The 22,866-nt window shown below is 42.9% G+C and overlaps 1 protein-coding gene across 1 annotated transcript in view; it reads left to right on the top strand.

Moving 5' to 3' along the window:
- EIF4EBP2 (eukaryotic translation initiation factor 4E binding protein 2) overlaps positions 1-22,743 on the top strand; it is a 32,043-nt gene extending 9,300 nt beyond the window's left edge. The window contains exons 2-3 of the mRNA XM_075610757.1: positions 10,130-10,306; positions 14,934-22,743. Coding sequence (XP_075466872.1) covers positions 10,130-10,306; positions 14,934-14,965 — 209 coding nt within the window. The 3' untranslated portion in view covers positions 14,966-22,743. The remainder of the gene's footprint in view (positions 1-10,129; positions 10,307-14,933) is intronic.
- Positions 22,744-22,866: the final 123 nt, after the last annotated feature.

Below are 22,866 nucleotides of genomic sequence, written 5' to 3'. Positions count from 1 at the left end.
TTTAGCCCACTTGGCACTCATAGGTAAGCAATAATGAACAAACTCCTTGTAGCAGCGTGGACCTTAACGACTGTACCAGTGTAAAACCAATGTCCTTGTATTCCCGCTGACGCCCACATTGTACTGCGCCGCAGAGTGTTGACCCCTTATTTAATAGGTGGTAGCTATCAAACGGAAATGGCGCTGTGCAAATATATAAAAACAATGGCCAAGGTTGGTACATCGGAGGCAATGAAGATGAAATATAAACGTGTGGGTTTTTTTTCTGCTCTATTTTTATCAATTATTAACAGAGATAATAATGCAATTTTTTTTTCTTGTTTGTAGAGGTGGTACCAGCACTCTCGGGTTGAATAATTGCCAAAAAAATACCTGTGCTCGTGACTCAGAGTGAATGTTTTTGCCAAATGTAGTTTCGCTGCGTTCCAAACCGCAGAGTGCACCTTCCACCATGAAACAATACTGCCACTGAAGATGTGGGTTTTGTAATATTTTCCTTCAATGAACTAGAATGTTTGTTTGAAATATAAATCTGATTATTATATAATTTGTTTTGAAATACATTTTGTTTTTTTTATTACTTTATTTTTTCTTTGATCTGTACATGTTTTAGGGATAAGTCCCTATCACCTCTTGTTCATGAAAACAAACATCCTGTTAGCCCCACTGTTTAAGGCAAAAAAAAAGTGCTTTTCTCTAATTTATCACACTGATAAACCTGATAAGCTATGTTTTAAATATATTGTTTCCAATATATTGTTTAATTGCATCAAGATACAAATAAGTGAGACTGTTACTCTTAAAGATCATTGAATCTTCCTAAGGCCGCGGGCATGGTCGGCGCTTAGCCGCTGAGTCGTGCTCATGCGTGCTAGTGAGCCGCAATGAGAGCAGCTTTAGCAGGGGCGTGCGGAGGCGTAGCAGACAATACATTTTGTAGTTTATGCGCTGATGGGAGCGGAGGGCCAGTCACGTGAGCGGTTCGCCCAATGATGGCGAACCAGCTCCGTGACGTCACTGGCCCGCCCCCAGACGGCGCGCGTATTAAGGCCAGGGAAAGCACCCACTTTCCCTCAGCCTCCGCACGGGCGAAGTGTCTATGGATGCAGCCTTAGGCTGAGTCCATGCTCCCTGCTTGCTCGCTGAGGCTCAGGGAAAGCGGGTGCTTTACCTGGCCTTGCGGTTGCTTACCGCACGCGCCGTCAGGGGGCGGGCCGGGGGCGGGTGCGTCACTGGCCGGGGGCGGGCCAATGACGTCACGGAGCTGATTCGCCCTCATTGGGCGAACCGCTCACGTGACCGGCCTGTCTCGCCGGCAAGCGGGGGAATTTGAAATTCCCCTAAGACCTGCGCTTCCGCAAGCGCGCGGAAGCGCAGGTGAGCCCCTACTAAAGCCGCTCTAATTGCGGCTGTAGGGGCTCAGTGCTGAGCGGGCGCACGCCACAGCACGCTTCCGCCAGCAAGCGGTTAACATGGCCGAGGCCTTAGAGTGAGTGCTGAGCAGTGATGGTGAGCTGCGCTAGTGCTCCGGAAGGGTCTGTAAGAAAGGCACACCGGGAGCCGACGGTGTTGGCCTGAAGCCTCAGGAGGCAGAGCAGGTTGGTGTCTGGCCCAGCAAGGGGTAAATGGGGTGCCCCAGGGTAGGTTATCCCAGGCAGGGAGGGGGAGCACTTCTCCCGTGCCCGGGGGGTGTTTCACATCGATTTAGCAGTTGTCTGTGGGTTGTTGGAAGAAGCAATGCAGGGATAACCTGCCACCAGCGCTCAAGGGCTAGAGAGCGTGGATAATCCGTATTGATCATAACACACACGTAAGGCACTTAATGAACAAACATCCTTGTAGTTCTAGAGGACAAATAAAGCAGGTTGGGGGGAGGGGTGATAACGGGTGACATTAAGAATAGCCGACCATCCTAAAGTACCTGCTGTCACGCTGTATCCAGTGTGTCCCGCTGAAGAGGAGATAATACACCGGAATGAGTGTCTGCAACTGTGTGTAGAATCCACGTGCCACCAGCTAAGGTATCCAGAACAGCAAACAGAAGCAGCGGTGCACTGAGGTAAGAAGGCAAGACCAAAACGCAGCTCTAACAAAAACGGCTATTTATTGAAAAAAATGGACAAACATCACGTAACTAGATGACCTATGACTCGTTTCATCTCGCAAGGGGCTTTGTCAAAGAGTGAGTGGTAAATGTCTGTATGCTCCCCTGTATACTACCAGCTATACTGTGATAGGCTAACCACAACATTGTTTAAATGACAGCTCCTCTTACACAGCTGAGTCTTAATTAATGAGTGCCATTGAATCTATACAGACATAGTGGTATATAGAAAGGGGAGACAAAGAATACAGATATAGCTAATACATAGTAACAGCTAAACAACATATATACCAAACATGATAAACAAACAACTTATTGCAGCAGTACTGTAACATAGTAACAGCAGTAATGGCAAATGAATAATATGAAAACCAACATACAAGCAACATGAAGAAAAGCAAGGATAGGATTAAACAAAGAAATAAATGAAACGTGTCAGAGGTCCTCTAGTTACGTGATGTTTGTCCCTTTTTTTTTTTTTTTTTTTTTCTCCCAATAAATAGCCTTTTTTGTTAGAGCTGCGTTTTGGTCTTACCTACTTACCTCAATGCACCGCTCCTGTTTGCTGTCTGTGGGTTGTTGCCCTTGGGTGACTTAATAGTCCTCCTAAGAGGCACTATGGCCACTCTAGGGAGCCAGGTAGGTCAGTTAAGGTCCAAGAGTGGAACTTCGATTTACTGTGGATCTTTCCCACCCTCCCCTCTCCTCTGCCCCCCATAGGGGTTGTTTTAGTTTTTGTGCTGTGGCTTGTTATAGTTTTTGTCTCCTTTGTTCCCTCAGTTCGGGTTTGGAAGGCTTCTGCGGGCCTGGAGGGTCGCGGCTAGTTTTAAGGGCGTTGGGGCGGGGGGGGGGGGGTGTAAATGCAGGGTATCCTTGCCAGATGGGGCTCGGTTACGGTAATGGTCGGCGACTGGGCAGGGCTAATTGTGCTTAGAGTACCTTGGACCCATCTCGTGGTTGATGTGGAATCAGCTTAGTGGCTGGGACTTTGGATGGCCCTGGCTGGTTGATTTTAAATGTTAGCCGTGCCTGTTTGTGGAGCACTCTGGCAAGGTGAGCAGCATTGCAGGCTCTGAGATCATGATTTCCCTGTATTTGGTAAGGCCAGGGTGCTCAAACTCTGCCCTCAAGGGCCATTGGCCAGGTATTTAAAGCTAGCCCATGCTTCTGCATAGGTGTCTCCATCAAAGTGATTGAGCCACCTGTGCAGAAGCAGGGATAGCCTTAAAACCTGGCCTGTTGGTGGTCCTTGATAACTGAGTTTCAGCACCCCTGGGATAAGGTCTAGAAGACTTTGGGGATTGACACTGTTAAATGATTGGAGCACACAACTGCGCCCTATTGGTGAAGGCTATAGTCATATTGTGTGTGTGGAAATGAGGCAACATTGCATCTTCTGAAATGGAAATATGGGACGTCTTATATTGTGCATCTTTTACTATTTTTAATTCCCTTAATTTTGTAAGTGCCAGCTACAGTCTATCACAGATCACCATTTTAGCAATTTACAGTGCTAATAAAACAAACGGCTGCCATTACCGTGCACAAACAAGTTACAGTATATAATGCAAGAGAAAATTTAATTCTGGAAGGAAACTTGACACGTGTGTCTAATGTAGCAGCCGTAAATTTGAGTTTGATAGCCAGCTCGACAATAATGAGAAACAGTGTCTTTATTATGGAATGTAAACACATAACAGAAAACTAGGCTGGATCTATTTGCCTTTGTATACACAACCGTTTCTTACTATAGGCAGAGGGCAGCGTATGCCACAAAGGGTTTTTCCTCAAGGTTCACGTGAAAATCTGAGCTTCCTGAGGAATGCTTGAGTGCTGAGGAATGTTTGAGTTCTGTTATCTCAAACTAGAGGTGGAAACAGGATTTTTGTAATGTTGAAAGGGTGTGTGCTTCACAATGTTGCATGCCTGGGGTTTTTTACTGTGCCGTTGTGAATCCAATACATGTTGCGGAGTGGTGATTTATACAAGATAATGTATATAGCGCCACATGCTGAGTAGGATGTGCTGCTAGTTTGAAGCAGCAGCCCCATTTTAACAGACGACCAAAGTGATGTACTTCTGGTTTTAAAGCTGCAGACCAAGCAATATTCTACATGTGTTTTTTTATTTTTTTAAAATCAGTTCTGTACGATGAGAAAATACTTGTAGCATTTGAATTACATTTTTATTGTATTATAATGTAACAAGCATTTTTGTTTCTATAGCAACCATTTGCAAAGTCACAGATCCTGAGTCAATACTGCCCCAAGCTGGATCTTTGGCGATCGATCGGCAACTTGGCTAATTATCATTGTGTGCATTGTATTGATGCACATATTAAAGGGGGGGAATGGAAGCTTGGACTGCTGCTTTAAGGCATCGAGCACATGTAAGTGCTTGAGGGTGTATTTAAATCTGCCAATCCTTCATGCCAAAAGAGAGAACAAGAAGAAAAACAACGCACAACGCACATAGTGAAGTATGTTTAAAAATAAAATTGTATTTAAGAGGTAATTATTCTGCGTACATCAGAAAGGTAAAAACAAGCATTCCGTGCACGCCTGATTTATGGGTTGCCTTTTCCATCGGCATATTGGTTGAGTTCTCAAGGAGGGGGGGGTCATTGCTTGCTCATACATATGGACATTTATTCCGTTACTTGTGAGACTTACCACCTCGGAGAGGAACTACTAGAAAGGATCACATCAAGGAGATTGAATAGTGCCACTATGTGACAGGCCACCTACCTGAAGGAACTCCACCTGTTTCCAGACGCCAGCGATTGATGCAATCTGAGGGTGCAGTGACCACGACTTCTTCCGTTCTGTTCCGGCGTGTGGTAACCCGTGTCTTGTTACACGGAATGCTTGTTTTTACCTTTCTGATGTACGCAGAATAATTACCTCTTAAATACAATTTTATTTTTAAACATACCTCGCGTTGTGCGTTGTATTTCTTCTTGTTTTTTCTTGTAGCCCGGGGGTGTTGAGCCACCCTAATATCAACAGCAGCAGACGCCTTATACGTATGCTTATATGTACACAAGGTTTTGTATATATTTCACTATTTTGTGTGGTGATAAGATATCACTGAGGGGTATTGGTTACACAATCACTTTATTTTCTGAAGATTTTCTAGTAGCCCACTGATATTTTTTTTAAATTATTATTATTATTATTTACCTTCATGCCAAAGCCTGAAGCTCTCTAATCCGACACTAAGCGAAGGCTGAGGCCATAGTTGGGGTGACGGCGCAAGCGACGTAGCTCGCGACAAAAACAAAATACATAGTCAATGTGCACGGCCGTAGTGCGTGTACGTGAGACGGCGCTGCAGAAACTTCACGAGACAGATTTGTTTTTATGGTGCGGCGGCCTGGTCGCGTGCACGGTTCAGCCAATGAGGCCGAACCGTTGACGTCACGGGCACACCCCCTGTCGCGTGAAACCTGCAGGCCACAGATCGCTTCAAGTACAGGCGCGTGTGATGTTGCTCGGTCGCGAGCGTGTGCCTGCTATGGACCTGGCCTAACAGTCATTAACTTGGTGATGCACAGTCGGACTGATGTACATGTGCAAGGTTGTATTTCACGGTGTACATCAGTAATAACATGTTTACACTATTTACAGCTAAAATTTGTTTAATACTTAAATTATGAATTCATTGTGTTAATTCTGCATTAATGCATATTCATTATGTAAGTGTTTGCAATACGGCCCATTCAGAAATAAATATGCAGTGATTTGTGCTATGTTAACCCTACCATAGCAAAAATTTGGTATATTTGAATTGGCTCATACTTAAGGTAGTTTAAGCCAAGGGAGCTCCACTCCAGTTGTCGATCCTCCCCAACAGGTCAGGTTTCAGGATATCCCAGCTTTAGCACAAAAGCTGGGATATCCTGAAAACCTAACCTGTTTTGGGGGGCCGGCTTGAGGAATGGAGTTGAGCACCCCTGGGTTACGCTGTGAAGTGTGTGGTATGACCTTTTTTATGCTAAGCCTGGACAATAACCTTGGGCCTTAGTGACCTTCCACTAGTGTCAACCCTTTTGAAATACATACGTTTTTTTTTTGTTTTTTTTTATAAACCACCGTATACCCTTTTAAACCTGACCCTTCGTCATATATGAGTGATTTTATATATGCATGAAATATTTTAATGTGTGGCACGGCCTTTTTGACTAATACATTAACTGCTCAATTATCATGTGTCTAATTCTTTTAATTTTTATTTTCCTTTTTTATTCTCCAAAGCTGATGCCCTCTAACGCCTCTCCTGAATCCGCTTTCAAGTAATATTTCCATTATATTATTTCGGGCTTTTTATTCGTCTTTGCACGTGCTGCCCGTATGACCTATTTTTAAAGTGGGCTCCATGCGATGCCTGTTTTTAAAGCATCTTACCAACCCTAAGGCCTTGCCCCCGCTGCCTACTACAGCGTCCGCTGTGGCGGACGCTGCACGGACGAGAGCCCTCCCCTCAATGGCGCCGGGCCCGCTGCGAGGGGGGGCCGCAGCGCTCGGGCGAGAGCTGCTCCTGCTCTCAATAGAATTGAGAGCAGGACTCGCGTCGAGCGATTAGGTACGCCCCCGGCGGTTCAGCCAATGAGGGCGAACCTGCCGGGTGACGTCATGGCCGCGCCCCCGTCACTCCCCCGCCACCCCCCCCCCCCCCGGTCTCTCCTCCTGCAGTGATCAGCAGACGGGGGAATAGGCTGAACGCGCCGCTAATATCGCGGGCGCGCGTTACAGCGGCGTGACCGGGGCCTTAGCCTAATACTCCTGCTTCCCTCCCTCTATTTTATTTAAACATGCCTGATGCCTGCAGCACAGTATTTGTATGGTAACTCCTGCTGTGTATTCTGATCTTATTTCACGTCTACAAAAGTCGCCAAATAAGAGGGACTCGGCAGCCATGTTTAATTTTGGTCTTGGGGCTCATGTTTTAGGAATAAATCACAGTTTAAAGAAACTGCAAAAATGTGAGATGGGGGGGAAATGAAGAGGTCCAAACAGACACTTTTAATGTGAAGAAATCTTTTTTAAAAAAGCATGTTCAGTAGAGCAGGAGTGGGCACTGCCAGTCATCTGAGGCCACCAAGAGGTCAAGTTTTCAGGATATCCCTCAGTCTTTATCTGAGCCACCGGTGTGCTGAAGCAGGGATATCATGAGAACCTGGCCTGTTGGTGGCCCTCGAGGACTGGCGTTGCCCACCCCTGATGTAGGTGGGACTGTGCCTTTTTTTTTTTTTTGAAGGTGTAATCTTTGCCAAGTTGAATTTTTAGGCGGCTTCTGAATGTGGAAAGTGTCTAATAAGCCAGAGTTTTCTGTACCCTTATCCCGCCCCGTCCATATCAGAGAACCAATAAAGACAAGGAGGGTACTCTGGCTGCACAAGCACTCGCTGATCACACAGTGACATCACACAAAAGGGAGCAGCCAGTGGAATTTATAGGTGTCTGTAAAAAGGGGTATCAATCACCCAGATGACATCCCTTAAACATGTCACTAGAATGGGTTGGCTTTTGTCAGTAGAAGGGATTGCGCCTTTTAACCCATTGGGTGTCCCATGATGTAGTGGCTGTATCATTCCCTTTAATTTGATCTTAACCAAGGGGTTAGAGAGGTTATAGAATGGTCGTGCGAATTCTTGTGGTGTTCAACATAATCAGAACGACCGTAGGGAATTATAATGTTCCTGTCGGGTGGGGCAGGGGGACTTTTAATATTATTATTTTTTAACGGGTACAAGTGATTACATTAAATTTATTCAACCAAGCAAATATAACTGATTTTCATTTTTGCTGTGAAGTCGTTACACCAGCCCGGTGTGTACATTATGCAGTGGATGCATTTTTTCTGAGCCATTAGCTTCTTTACGTGCTGAACCCTGAACCCCAGAGGTGTCCCTTGAGAAATCTATGGTTTTTAGTGTGCTATTAATGTTGCTGCTGCTAAGTGAGACTTCAGTGGGCTGCAAAATGTCTCTGGCCTTTTTAAGAGTTAAATTAATGTGCTCCCCACAGTTGCTGACTGCAAACTTTTGTTCCACACAGCAGCAAACACTGGACTGGTTCCAGATCTGGGCTTAGATGCATAATGGGCCACATGATGTCTACATACTGATAGGTATCATAAAGGGGCTTTAGCACTAAGCAACATATATTGGAATTGGAATAAAGTGAAGGCAATCAACCATTCAACATGTTCGTTAACATGTCTAATGTTTGATTCAAACGCCTAAGTGTAGCACATTGACAAACATGCTACTGTGGGTAACATTTCCATCATTACCTTTTTACTATAGCAATTTGAAAGTTGCAGGGTTCAATTAAAGGGAGGTTACATTTTAAAGATTTTCCATTGATGTAAAGGTTTTATTTATTTTTTCCAAACTATTTTATTTGTAAAAGAACTAAATTGAAATTAATATAGCTGCTAATCCCATCTCTTAGAACCATTATTATACCTGACAGAACCTCTTTTAAGAGGATTGACCTTTTCAGTGCCAGAGGTGTGGCGGCACCAAAGTGCTATCGGACCTCTGACATTTTGCGATCAATTCTGTGATCAATTCAGAAGTGGTCACATAACCGGCACTGCCTCCCCGGCTGATGTAGGATGGGTTCAGTTTCCATTTTGTAAGGGCAAGCCACGTGTTCAGCCCCTGGATAATGAGCATTTTGACGTTGCATACCTGGTAGATGTTTGTGACACTGAGAAGGTTAAGAGGAGACCTTTCCAAAATTGGCATTTTGTACACCACCCTTTTTGAACAGCTAGCCTTAGGCCTCGTTAAGGGTGCCAGCTGCAGGACTCGGAGGGAGGGCGGGAGGGAGGCAGTGCGGCAGTTTGCTGGGCGATCTGTGTTTATCCCCCAGCAGACTTTTCAGCGTTGGGGAGGGGGCGGGGTTACACACAGCAGGGTAAGTATCGAGGTTGCAGTCATGAAATCATTCTGAAGAATGATTTCATTGGCTGCCTAGGTCCCAGTGACGCTGCTGCAGCTCCAAAAAACGAAATTTTCGTTTATTGAAACTGTAGTCGGCTTCAACTCCTGGCCTCAGAGACAGGGCGGTTGCTACCCTGACAACCAGTATTCAAATTGAATACTTTGTTTCTCACGGCAGCACGCCCTCCCTCCGAAGCCAGCACCCTGAACGAGGCCTTAGAGCTGTGTTCAACGCCATGAGCTTTCATCGAATTTATTACCAGATCGTGAGCGAAACATGGTGTTTAGGTCCTACTTATAGTCCCAGTGATTTTAAGTTATTTATTAAAGTAGCATGTTGGCCTCTTTAGTGGCCTATTGATATATAGCGTACGTCATTAAAACGTGCCACCCAAGAGCCCCTTATGGCGGTCGCTGTAAATTGTGGCCTTTTGCTCGATACTTGACTACTCCCCTTACATGTCACAGCCGCTGAAGTGATCGTGTGATATGCAGCTACGGATCTTCCGCACTGACGGAAGTGGCAGGACCCATTGGCACGGAAGGGGTTAAAGAAAAGATTGCTACTAAGCTGCTGTTGCACTTATTTATTTTTGACGGCTCAAAGTGCACATTTTGCATGGTTCACGACCCCATGCGAAGGTTTTGCACGTGTGCAATCGGCAGATCTCTCTCCGGAATGCACTTTTGAAGGTCTGCATTTATTAAGTCAGCACTGTTAAATATTTTGGTTTATGCCTTAGAATGGGGTAGATTTTTGCTATATAGTTTGTGTTTCTCCTATTCATTTGTTCTAAAAAATAAAATAAAAAAAGTTTACAATTATCCATCATTAGATTGCAAATTGTACTTCAAAGTGAAATAGAAACAAAAGTGCCATATTTCCATTTTATAGCTCTTTATGTGCTATGCAGATAGCTAGTTATGGCTGTGAAGAAAGTGTATACAGAAATATGATTTACATGCCACACCTTTTTCTCCTGACTCCTGGGATTCTTAAAGCTCAACTGTAAAGGACAGATTGGTGCTTTTGTGCCAGAGTTCCTTATCTATATCTATTCTTCATCTAGGTACCCGGATCATATACGATCGCAAGTTTCTGTTGGACCGTCGCAACTCCCCTCTGGCTCAGACCCCTCCCCGCCGCCTGCCTGATATTCCAGGGGTGACCAGCCCCAATACGGCTGTAGAGGTAGCCAAAGTAGAAACAAACAACTTAAACAATCATGATAGGAAGACTGCAGTGGGTAAGTGTTATTTTGTGTGTGGGGGGGGAAGGGCGGGTTACACCATTTACAAAGATGCTTATCTTCTGTTGCTGCTGTGCTGTTAGTTCCTGATCAAGAAATTAGCAAATGTGGGCTTCTCTTCCCCCATTATTTCCATTAGAAAGGGACGCCGGGTCCCTCCTCAAGCCCATCAACCCCCCCACCCCCCTCCCGAGAATAATCCTGCATACACAAAATGTCAGCAACATACGAAGTCGGAATGGTATGGATAGGCTGTATGATGTATCGGATAATGTGCATTAAGGATGAAACTGAATACCCACAGTTAGACGGGTACCAGAAACAATTGCTATGTCCACATATATAGCGATTGTTCCATATATATAATGTGTCCCCCCCCGTTCCCCCCAGTCAAAAATTAGAATAATTTCGCATATATAAAATGTTGGCAACATACGAAGAAGTTGAAGGGTCTTGATAAGCTGTATGACGTATTAGAAAATGTACATTAAGGATGTAACTGAATACCCACAGTTAGTCGGGTACCAGAAATAATTGCTATGTCCGTGATCCCCCATGTATCCCACCCTATGTCCCCCATACATGGGCTGCTAAGCTCCTCCTCACCCCCCATATCTCCGGTAGCAGACAGAGCTACTAAGGAGCTGTCTGAGACGTTAAATATAGCAAGCTATACGGCAAATAGAAAAACGAAAGTATAGAATTAATCCATTCAATTTAATCTACACAGAAAGTGAGGGTCCCTATCCTCACGTTCTCTCGTGGATTCCACCCCCCTGGGACTGGGGAGGTCCTGCAATGGCAGGACGCCCAACTTGCGAGCAGGCCTATCGGCTGGCTTTAATGTTCCAGGGTGGAAAATACACCCAACACCTTCCTTCTCTCTTTTTTTTTTTTTTGGTTTTGGTCTCTTTATTTTAACCCACTACCCCAACGCAAACCCCCACCAATCCCCAGCTTGAACCTCCAGGATCAAGCTACCCTGTCCCGCCCCCCCCCCCCCCCCCCCCCCCACCACCCACCACCTCAGGACCAGTGCTATAAAAAAAAAAGATCTCCTTGCTCCAGTGCACCCTACCATGCTTTATCCAGCCCAGGTACAAAACCTAAAAGCTGCTCCGGAGCGGAAGTTCAGTTAAAGCGACCCCCTAAGTATCTAAAATATGGCTGACTCTTCACTAGTTAAGGTCATTTCACTTAATATGGAAGACCTACAATGTAAAAGAAAATGAATAGTTGCCCTCAAAGAGTTAAAGGGGATATCTTATTTTTTCCAAGAGACCCACTTTAATACAAAAGACCCGCGCAACACGTTCAAAAATACTTTCCCGACAGCCTACTTCTCCTTTTAGCAGTAAAAGGAGAGTGGGGGCCATTCTAATAAAACAAGATGTCCCATTTAAAACAGACAAGGTGATCTCTGATCCGGAGGGCAGGTTCATGGTTGTCAATGGGCCCCTCGGGCGATCGGCACTAACATTAATCAACGTCTACGTGCCAAATGATAACCAGGCCGAATTTCTGAGGGAGGTCCTAGAAATAATCGATCCCCAACACCTAACCTCCCTGATTCTCGGTGGAGATGTAAACGGTCATCTCACAAGAATTGGATAGGTCCACATAGGGCCAAACGCACATGACACTAATCCAAAAAAAAACATCTAAAAAATTCGGGGACCTGGTAGGCGAATTCTCTCTGTCCCTGATGCCCCGCTCTCCAGGCGTCTATCAGAGATTACACTTTGTTCTCCAACCCGCACCAGACGTATTCCAGACTAGACTATCTCTTGGTAACCAAAAACATCCTTGAGGCATCCTCTCCGCCCAATATCGGCACAATCACATGGTCTGACCACGCCCCGGTAGAACTTACCTTGTTGCCCCCTTTTACTGGAACTAAATCTTTCCACTGGAGGCTCAACGAGTCAACGCGACCCCCTCCAGTGCGGTAACTACCGACTCATCACATTACTGAACTCGGATATTAAAATATACAGCAAGATTCTAGCCAACAGATTAAACCCAATCCTACCAAGACTAATTAATATAGACCAGGTGGGCTTCGTCTCTGGCAGGCAGGTGTCAGATAACACTAGAAAGATAATTGATATTATAGAACATGTCCACTCCACCATGACAAAGACGATACTATTACGTTTAGATAGAACCATGCAGTCTTTCGTGTTCTCGGGTCCCTTTCTGGAGGGGGTCAGAGCTCTGTGTCCCCCAAGGCTCTAGTAAAGCTCCCAGGCAATAACTATGAAAAAATAAGTATCAAAAATGGAACGAAACAGGGATGCCCTCTATCTCCCCTCCTCTTCGCGCTCTCTATAGAGCCGCTAGCATCAACCATTAGATCTCACCTGGACATCCAAGGAATAGATATCGAAAACAAAAACTATAAGATCTCGCTTTTTGCGGATGATGTCATATTGACAGTCCCGCTGATCTCCTTGCCGAACCTGATACTGTCTCTAGGAGAGTTTAACAGGATCTCAGGGTACAAAATAAACAAAGATAAGCCCAACACCTACAAAAATCATTCAAATGGTGATCTGACATCTTAAATACTTGGTGTTCAATATCTCGAAACTACGAGACTCTTTACCAGAGCAACTACCCTACTCCAATAATATTAAAAAGGATCTGCTAGACTTGAGCAAGCACCAGATATCCTGGTTTGGAAGGATGTCCTCAATAAAAATTAACATACACCCCAGATTCTTATACCACTTTCAGACTCTCCCATTCCATATCCCGAAAGGGGAGCTACAGACCCTAGAGAACCAAATATTTCAGTTCATCTGTCAAGGGAAAAGACCCAGGCTAGCCAGGTCTGTGCTATTATCCTCTAGATCAAGAGGAGGTCTAGGAGTACCAGATACAAACATACTTTTATGCTGCCCAACTGCACCAAATAGTGGTATGGAATGCAAACCCAGCCCAATTCTGCTGGGTGGAAATAGAAACATTACACAAAGGATTGCCTGCTACCAGCCTCACTGTGCCTGACGAAGAAAAAAAGATTCAGGTCAAAGGGGGACAAGAACTAGGTCCAACAATATTTACCATGGGCTACGGCAGGGGTGCGCATACCGGCGGCCGATTTTTCTGGGGGGGGGGCGGTGGCGGTTGCAGAGGTCCCGCACTCTTCACCAAGGCATTTAAATTAAATGCCGAGGATCGCGTGAGGCCTCTGCAACAATAAAACTTACCGGGATTCCGACGCTGTGATGCATCTCCATGGCAACGCGACGCCAGAGGAGTCATGTGACGTCACGGCGTCAAATGCCTGACATCACATGACGCTACTGCAATGTAGGACGGGGTCGTTGGCAACTGGAGCATGCCAGACTGGGGCGCAGCAGTAAAAGTTTGCGCTCACCTGAACTAAGGTCAAGTCTAAATTCAAACTCGCATCAGGTACCTCACAGCTAGTGCCCCTATTTTTCATAACCCAGACTTCCCACCTGGAATGGACACAGGTCATTATATATAACCAGTTCAAAAACCAAAAATAGTAGAACGATAGGAGGCCTCCTAGATAAGGAGAAAATATTAAGTCTCCAGGAATTAAGACTGAAATGCCAAGCCCCGGACCTACCCATCTTTCAATATTTACAGAAAAGGCATTTCCTTCTATCCATCTCAAAAAAGTTGGAATTCCCAGAACTTTCCAACTTTGAATCCCTATGCAGAATATAAGAAGGAATTAATAACGATGATCTATGCAGGGATCGAAGCTGCTGGGAATACACCTGACCTGTATATACATATCTATCCCACTACCTCGCTCCAGATTAAGGGTAACCAATAGAATTGGGGAAGTGATGCTAATGGAAAGGCTCTCTGCCTTCCTTAGACACACAACCGAAAAAATTCCACAAGATATAGGACCCGTAGCTGGGTACCCAGAAACCTAGATAGTGTATAAATGAGAGACTACCAAACCCCTTCTCCCCCACGTGTTGTTTATCTTGGCTTTATTCCTATTTTTATTTTTTCATCTGATATGCATAAAACCTGGGGAATGCAAACAGGACCCGTGAGGATCCAATGTAATGCAATGTATGTACCCAGAAAATGTGTCAAATTCAATAAAAACAATTTGTACCCAAAAAAAGAAAGTGACGCCAGGAAAGAAGTTTTCCCCGCCGTGGCTATTGGGGACCTAGCCATAATTGTCTCCAGGAGCAGCAAACGGGCAAAATAATGTTACCTTGGGCAATGGAGACTAAAGTAACAATAGGGATGTTTAGTAGGTTTAAAAATAAATAAATAAACGGCACAATTATTAATACCAACTATCTGGTTTTTGATGACAATACCAGTCAAAAAACAATCTTTATTAAAGGGATAATTAAATCCCTCCTAGAACCAATGTAAATCAATGCCAGGGACATGTTTAAGGGGTTGCATCTGGGTGCTTTTTTTTATTTTTTTTGTTCCTAGGGGGAACTGTACCTTTTAATTTACAACAATCTTTTACCAGGCATAAATTGGTGTGTATTGAGATGGTCTATATGTTTCTGCTTTTATAGCAGATTAACAGAAATTAGACCCTTTTTAGTGTGTGTGGTTTTTATTTCATTATTTCATTTAATTTTTTTTCTCTGTTTCTCAGTTGACGATTCTCAGTTCGAAATGGACATCTAATCTCCTGGATTATTGGCAAGAGCTCCCGATGCTTCTGTGTACCTGACCTGTACCTGACAATAGGATCATTCACGAGAAAACAAAACCATTCTACGGCGCAGTCTTGCGTTAAGAAACCTGCCCTTCCAGGTGCCAAAGGTCAACGCAAATAAGAACCCATTTTTTTTTTTTATTTTTTTTTTTCTCACACGGCATATCCCACTCCAGCTAGCACAGTGTGTGGTGGTGGAGGGACTTGTGACAAATCTCAGTGGCTTGATGTTAGCAAGAGGGGGAAAAATACAGATTGCCATTTTGTACTGTAGCTGTCTTTGAAAATATATGTAAATGGTTGGTGGCAGGAATGAAAATGTATACGCCTTCACTGCGTGATTTTCCCTTTTTTACCCAACCCCATCCTCTTCCCATTTGTTGATTCCACTAAATGTTTGCAACATGGTTGGCAAAGGGCTTAGGTCGCTGTGGACATGCTTATTTGAACACAATGCTTTTGTGTCTCACAAACTACTAAATAAGTCTTGCTGAGTGTTTCTGGGACGCTGGTTCCTCCTCCTGCGCTGCTCCCCATGGCGCCCTGCTCCAGAGGCTCTCAAATCAAGACGCCTGAAAGTCCCAGCACTTCTCCATCCTGAACCTTCCAGACAACCTTCCGGTTGCTCGATTTTTAAGTGTATTGTTAAATTCAAAATTGTATCATAAGCAAAAAATGTATACGGATTGCTTTAAATTAAGATAAATTGTAATTGTTCACGATCAAACAATATTTCTTCCCGCATGGCCTTCCCATTGTACCAAAAGTGGTTTTTTTTTTATTTCTTTTTTTCTGTTGCTCCTTTGCTGGTTTACAGAAGAACAATTGAGTTGAGGAAGGCAGGAAAGCATGCAGGGATTACCAAGATGTAGGGCGGTACTTGCCTAAGCAGTGTTATTCGGTGATTTGAAGACATCTATAGAACATGCACTTGAATGCACTGAAGTTTTCTGGTTCTAGATCAGTGGTTTTCAACTTTTTTTGTTGTTGCTAGGGAACAATATAATTATATTGAGACACTGCAGAACCCCAACCTTCTGTGTCTGAGATCGGATGCATTGTAAGGAATACCAACCCCCTCTAATAGCGCGTCTCAGCTCAGATGCATTATAAATTCTTCTGTATTTTGTACAAAAAAAAAAACAAATGACCTGATAATTGTTTGACCCCAGGGCACCTAGGAACCCCTGTTGAAAATCACTGATCTAGAAGGTGTTTTCTCATAGTACATCTTGGTAAATATGAACCTTGATGTATACTTAATTTTTGCATTTGTGTTCTAAAGAAACAGAATAGAGAAGTACTCCTAGCATGAGCGCACCCTGCCTTTTGTTCTAATTGCAGCATGTTTTGAATACACCTTTCAAACAGACAGCAGTGGGTACAAATATAAAGATATACAATAGGAGGTCTCAACACTTGAAGAACCAGCTCTGTGTATCAAAACTGCACGTGGATCTGATCATTGATGACCCAATGTTTAGAAGTTGCCTATTCTTTTCGTTTGGCATATTTCATTACGTGTTCAATCTCCCGAGTTGGTGCATAACTGCTTTCTCATTCAAACAGCTGATGTGTCCAAATTAAAATATTCCAACGTATAGGGAAGATGCTGAATGAAGGCAAAATGTATTGGCCAAGTATGCTCAAAATTTAGTCGCTGGGACTGAACTGGTCATTGGGTTAATAAAGTTTGCATCATATGCTGGTTGAGAATGCAGTGCCAGTTTGTAGCCATCTGATACCATCTGATCAAATCGTTTCTTTGCTTGAATTATACGAAAAGGACCATTCCGCAAAGCATAACATGGTGTTATTGGACGGTGAGCTATGGCGAGTGTTATTGCCAAGGATTTTTTTCGGTATAACCGTCTGGTGCGTGTAATGACCGGATTCTAAAGGGGAAATGCGTGTATTGTGCCTGCCACGCGAGGTCTTGCCAAAGCAGCTGTGTTGCCCAGTCTATGCCTGATTCAAGGTACCAAGTTGCTTCTAACTTGTCCTGCCACCAGTGAAGTAGGGGTTAATTTTCGTGAGGGTTTTAAATGAAGGGGAAATAAAAATAAAGATTAAGACAACTAAATGATACCTGGGTGTATTCACCCTTTTTTGCTTCGAAAAATTGAATGTACCATCATGAGAGATGATGTGCTATGAAATGTTTTTTTCTTCTTTCTACTTTGAGAATGTGAAATAAACGGAACAAAAAACGTTTGTTTTCAGCAACGTACAGAGTACATATAAATATATATATTTTTCCTCCCTTTGTAACATTGATGCTGCATGTTACCAAATGACATTGTGGGTTTATTTTTTCCCCCCAACTAATTTCCACTGTAATTGTGCAGTAAACGGACCACTGCTCTAATGATTGTGTTGCTCCATTGGACACACATGGAAACGTTACTTTAGCACTGTAACCATTTGCCCCCTTTATCAATATAGTGAGAGGTGTAACAATGCACAGTCATTAATGCAGTGGCTTTCATCTACTTCAAAGTAAGTTCATGCATCATTAATGGGGCGTTACCCAGCCTCACCACTAAATTACGCCCATGGAGTATGTCGTTTATTGGTTTCCAAAAGAGAAAAGTGCCAACCCAGCTCTGTTTAGTTGTTCTAGTAGCAGTATTGGCCCTGGAGAATAGCAGACTATATGTAGCTTGCGCTGCCATTTTTAAAAGACCAAACATTAAAGTTTTTCATAGATGAAATGAAAGTGTACAGAGCTTTTGAAATATCTACACTATTTAATCTATAAAGTACTGTAATGTTGATCTGCTAAAGGGTATTCCATCCTACAACAGATTAATAGATCCATTTTTTTTTTTTTTTAAATTAAGTGCATACATTTCAATCCAATTAATTCAACCATGACAATGCTAGTACTGTGAATAATCTTTCTAGGTACCAGTTCCCCCATCTATAATGGAGAAACTGTACATTTGTCATTGCTATTTATGTGAAGGCGGGTGTGCACTTCTTCCTACTTGTATTGGCTAGCAGTATTCCATGCCCCTGTCATTGACTGCATCTCCAAAAGGCTTTTCTTACTGTAGCAGGTTTGCTACACTGTAAAAAAAAATCAGATTTAATAATGGGCACTAAATACCTATTTAATTTTGTATCTGCTAACCAACACAATTATTTTGGCAAATGGTATTCTTGTATAGTGAACGAAGGGGCCCCTGTGAAACGGTAGTGCCTAACAAGACCCCCATTTTTTGTGCGGTGCATTCTGCTTTCTCCAAAGCTTATTAGGTCTGTAAATGTATACCAAAATCAATTCTGATCGTCATTGTCCTTTTTTTTATTTTAACCACGCCTGTTCCCCAATATGCCTGTCTGAAAGATTGAAGATCCATTGAGTTTATTCATGGCTCACTTGGCAATCTGGAAAATTAACTAGTTTAAGCCCTGAATAAGCGTTCTTTGGTATGTTACAAGGGTTTTCTACTGTTCTAGGTATGTCCTGCAGGGGACACCAAATGACCATTATAACATGCAAATTAATTTACATCAAGAAATGCTTGAAAAATCTTAATTTATAAAGTAAAGAATTTGCAAAAAATGTATAACAATGAGATGGGAGTGTAAAGGATAAATTACTGATACATTTGCGTGTTGTGGTAATTTTTATTTTTTCCCCTGGTAATTTAGTTTCATTAGTCCGGTTTCCTCCTTTCTTGGTGAACTTCACTGTGCAAATGTTCTTGGAAATCTGGCAAAGTATTTAATAAATGAAATGCAGTTAATCATTAGGCCTAGATCTTGCTTGGAGTACGCAATTCATTTTCCAGCCAATGGATAAGGCTGTTGGGCCATATGTAGTAAGAGGTTCTGAACTGTAAGGTGTTTTATGCTGATTTACTTGCACTGGCTGTAAGGTGCCTTACAACTCGGCTCTGCTTTTGTAAATATGGGCAGCAATGGGCAATGTGTAGGGGCATTCTATTACACTGCTTGGAAAGACATGTTGGATCAGAAGCAAATTAAAGGTCTTGGGATGTATATGAATTTGGTTTTGGGGCACCTTCCATGTATAGGGACCTCTGCATGGAAGTGGCTGCTTCTGAAGGAGTTGGCTGTCCTAAATTCTGTAGCACATAAAACAAGCAGCATAATTCAGCTGTGCATGGATTTGCTCATTTAGAATGCTAAACTTGGGGGACTTTTATTAATCTGCTGCTAAAGCCTCGATGCATAAAATCATAATAAAAAAAACACATCTTCAAAAAAAACAAACTTCCCATTCAAATCAATCCTTTTTCTATGGTACTTCTGCTCTCATTGAAGCAGTTCTGTATGAAGAGACCGGTCCCTTGTTTTCTTTTTGTTTCTAGCTGCGAGCTGGTATTGTTCTGTAACTATGCACGTCTCACCGGAAGTGTCAAGGCAAAGCTTGGCCATGGGGTAACAAATATGTGTAAACTGGTATGAAAAATGAAAACGTTTAACATGGTTTGGCAGCTCTATATTGGTGAAGATATCGATTTATTTTTTTACCAAAATTGCACCTATTATGCCAAAAACAAAACGAACTGCTTTAAATCTTGGGAGAGTGAGTGTAGGGGTATAAATTCTTCTGCCGAGATCCTCCATGCCCTGGTACAATCAAATCATAATTGAATGGTGTCACATTTCTTGCAATTTGATCATGCAGCAAAGAACTGAAACAGTAGTGGATTCTAGCATCCTGGATTCATTCAATTGTAGTTGTTCATTTTTGAAATTACATTGTTATGCTTAAATCAACACGATCCAAATTTACTTTGATCTCTGGTTCTAGAGGTCAGTTGTTTGCATTGGTAGATATCATCCTGTCTTGGTAATAGTCACTGCTGTATGATCTGAATTTCAAAGTGGTCATTACAAATGTGATTATTATTTTTTATTTTTTTTTTATGAACAAGCACTTTTTGTTTTCTTTCAGCATTGCATAAAAGGAAACAGCCCCACCTTGTTTATCGGGAAGTAATAGGAACTATGGCCCAAACCAGCAATAGCTTGGGTTAGAAAAACAACTTGTACCTTAGCATGGGGGAGGGTCTAGGGCCTCTAAGCTATTGTTATCGTATCCATACAATCATATTTTTTTTATTTTTCCCCAACATTACTATTTCTTATTGATCATCTGTACTTTCAATCGGTGCCTAGGATACAGGGTCATAGTCCTGCAACAAGCTCAAATTAAATCCTTTACAGACGGCTAGGGCAGGACTGTCGTTTATCAATATTCAACAACAAAAAAATCTAGTATTTCGTAGGATATATGAAATCGGTTCATGACATGATGGTCTAAAATCAAATTCGCTGCTGTTTTTAATAAACAAAATTCTAGTAAGAATGCTTTAATCAAACAGCTGTGTGCTTCACCAGGGGAAAGAAAGGCAGCTGCATAAGGCCTCAAAGAAGTATTCCACGTTAAATGCCTCCATTTTTTTCAGCATGGGTGGGAATCGGGATCTTCAGAGCTGAACCACTTTAATTTCTGCTGCTGGGAGCCCCTGGATCTTGAGATAATTACTGAGGATGGTAACGCCGGTAGTCCATGGAGGTTTAAGCCCCCTGCATCACGTGGGCCAATAGGAAGCTGTGACGGACGAGGGGAGGCCCCAGCAGCATTTTCCCTGGAAGTATCCTGGGAACCAAGGGGTCCCTAAAACTTAAGTTAACGCGGCTTGGCTCCAAAGACTCCCCTGCTTCCTATACATGTACAGAACAAAACTGTTGGGACAGGGGTAAGAAACATTTTCCATAGGGGGAACAGATCCTTTTAAGTGGGATTTCAGTGAAGCGACCCATAGGCAAATAAATAATTTACGTGCAATGGTATGCACTATAACCAGGACATTACGTGCAATGGTATGCACTATAACCAGGACATTGCGTGCAATGGTATGCACTATAACCTGTAGGTCAGGAGTTCTACGTTATCTTTAATTTTAGTTACACATTGAAAATGGCATTGTCGACCTTGGAACATTTTCCAAGCTGTTGTGTGTATATATATATGTCAGATCGTGGTTTAATGGCATCTCCGTTCAGCAAGAACGACTGTCGCACTGCAATGTTTGCTGGATGTCTGGGAATGACTGTACGAGTAGCCACATGAATGGAACTAGATAACCGTTACAACAGTTTAACAAGTTACTGGAGTCCCATTGTAACAGGTGCAGTGTGCAAATCGCTGCTCCAAATGCTTCCTGTTCGTGAACAAAACTTGAGCACATCAAGGAGTCGGCCTTAATTTGCAACAAACTTATTCACAGGTTAACGATGCCACATGTTTAGATTTTTCCGAAATCGTTCTAACTCTCGTACAGCTCCTTGCACTTCATGGGCAAAAGATTAGGTGTGATGTTTAAAAGAAGGAGAACACCCAATAGTAGGTTTGTTTTGGACCTGGCAGTACCGTGTGAAATTGTATTTAATACTCTACATTTCCACTGAAGAAGAGAAACAGCAGTGTTTTTTGCAAATTAATCAAGATGTTTAGGCTCTCTTCAATACAGGCATACCCCGCTTTAAGGATACTCACTTTAAGTACACTCGCGAGTAAGTACATATCGCCCAATAGGCAAACGGCAGCTCACGCATGCGCCTGTCATCACGTCCTGAACAGCAATACCGGCTCCCTACCTGTACCGAAGCTGTGCGCAAGCAGGGAGACTATAGAGCCTGTTACACGTGTTATTTACATCAGTTATGCACGTATATAACGATTGCAGTACAGTACATGCATCGATAAGTGGGAAAAGGTAGTGCTTCACTTTAAGTACATTTTCACTTTACATACATGCTCCGGTCCCATTGCGTACGTTAATGCGGGGTATGCCTATATCCTGTGGAGACTCTTCCCAATACTAGATACCACATACAATACAATACAAGAGTTCACATCATTTCAATAAATGGGAGTAAAATCTCCAGCACGGGGAGGTGGGGGGGAGATGGATTCACAACATATTGAAAACGGGTTTTCAGTTCATCCACAGATCGGCCAGGCTCTCGCTTCTAGATCTCTTCCAATGTATAGAGATTGTCTGTTAAAGGTTGTGCAAGGGTTTTTGATCAGAGGAAGAAAAGTCTTTTAATCCAATATCATTGGATATCCAATTTGTATTTTAAACCCCCCAAGTTCCGGTTCTGTACTTGACCCTGTGGAATGCCGCAAGCAGTTTAGAGATTGAGGTGAAGACATGCAGATGAGTTTTGATGCATTTCCCCTAAGATCACAGGGCAAGAGTGAAAAATTTGAAAACGAAACCCCCATTGTATGATTTGCAAATGCCAGTGGGCACATGTATGCATGAAAAATGATCACGGAGATGAGCACCTGTGTCTGCTAAACTTGATTTATAGTGCAATATAAAAGGGAAAGATATAAAAGAAAAAATTTAGTACAATGTGGCGTCTGAAACAGAAATTGCACTGATATGGAGGTTGCAATGAGAATTTTGCGACGTTTACATCATGGCAGGGTGATGCTGTTTGTACTAACCCATTTCTGTTTTTTGTTGTAATGATTGCACGTGAAAGTTAAATGTCCTTCAACTCCACAACAGAAATTGCCGCTCTGCCTGTTTTCATGAAAATGATAGGAAGTGGGACTTTATAATTTGCCTTTGTCCAGAGAAATTATTATTTTTGTTTGTTTTTACCCAAACCAGTGTTTTGGATTGATCTCTCTTGCCAGTGATTGCAGTTGTTATGCGATCAATAAAAGACCTGGAGTAAATTTAAAGATGTCTTGTGTGTATTTGATGTAGTTCTTTATTCAAACATTACTGGCCAGGGCAAGGGCCAAGAGTAGGGTGACCAGATTTTGAAAATGAAAAACCAGGACACATAAAAAAAATTATTAATA

The sequence above is a fragment of the Ascaphus truei genome, chromosome 8, assembly GCF_040206685.1.
Source record: "Ascaphus truei isolate aAscTru1 chromosome 8, aAscTru1.hap1, whole genome shotgun sequence".
Classification (NCBI taxonomy): Eukaryota; Metazoa; Chordata; class Amphibia; order Anura; family Ascaphidae; genus Ascaphus; species Ascaphus truei.
Note: the sequence above shows the minus strand (reverse complement) of the source record. Positions and strands in the feature narration are given on the sequence as shown.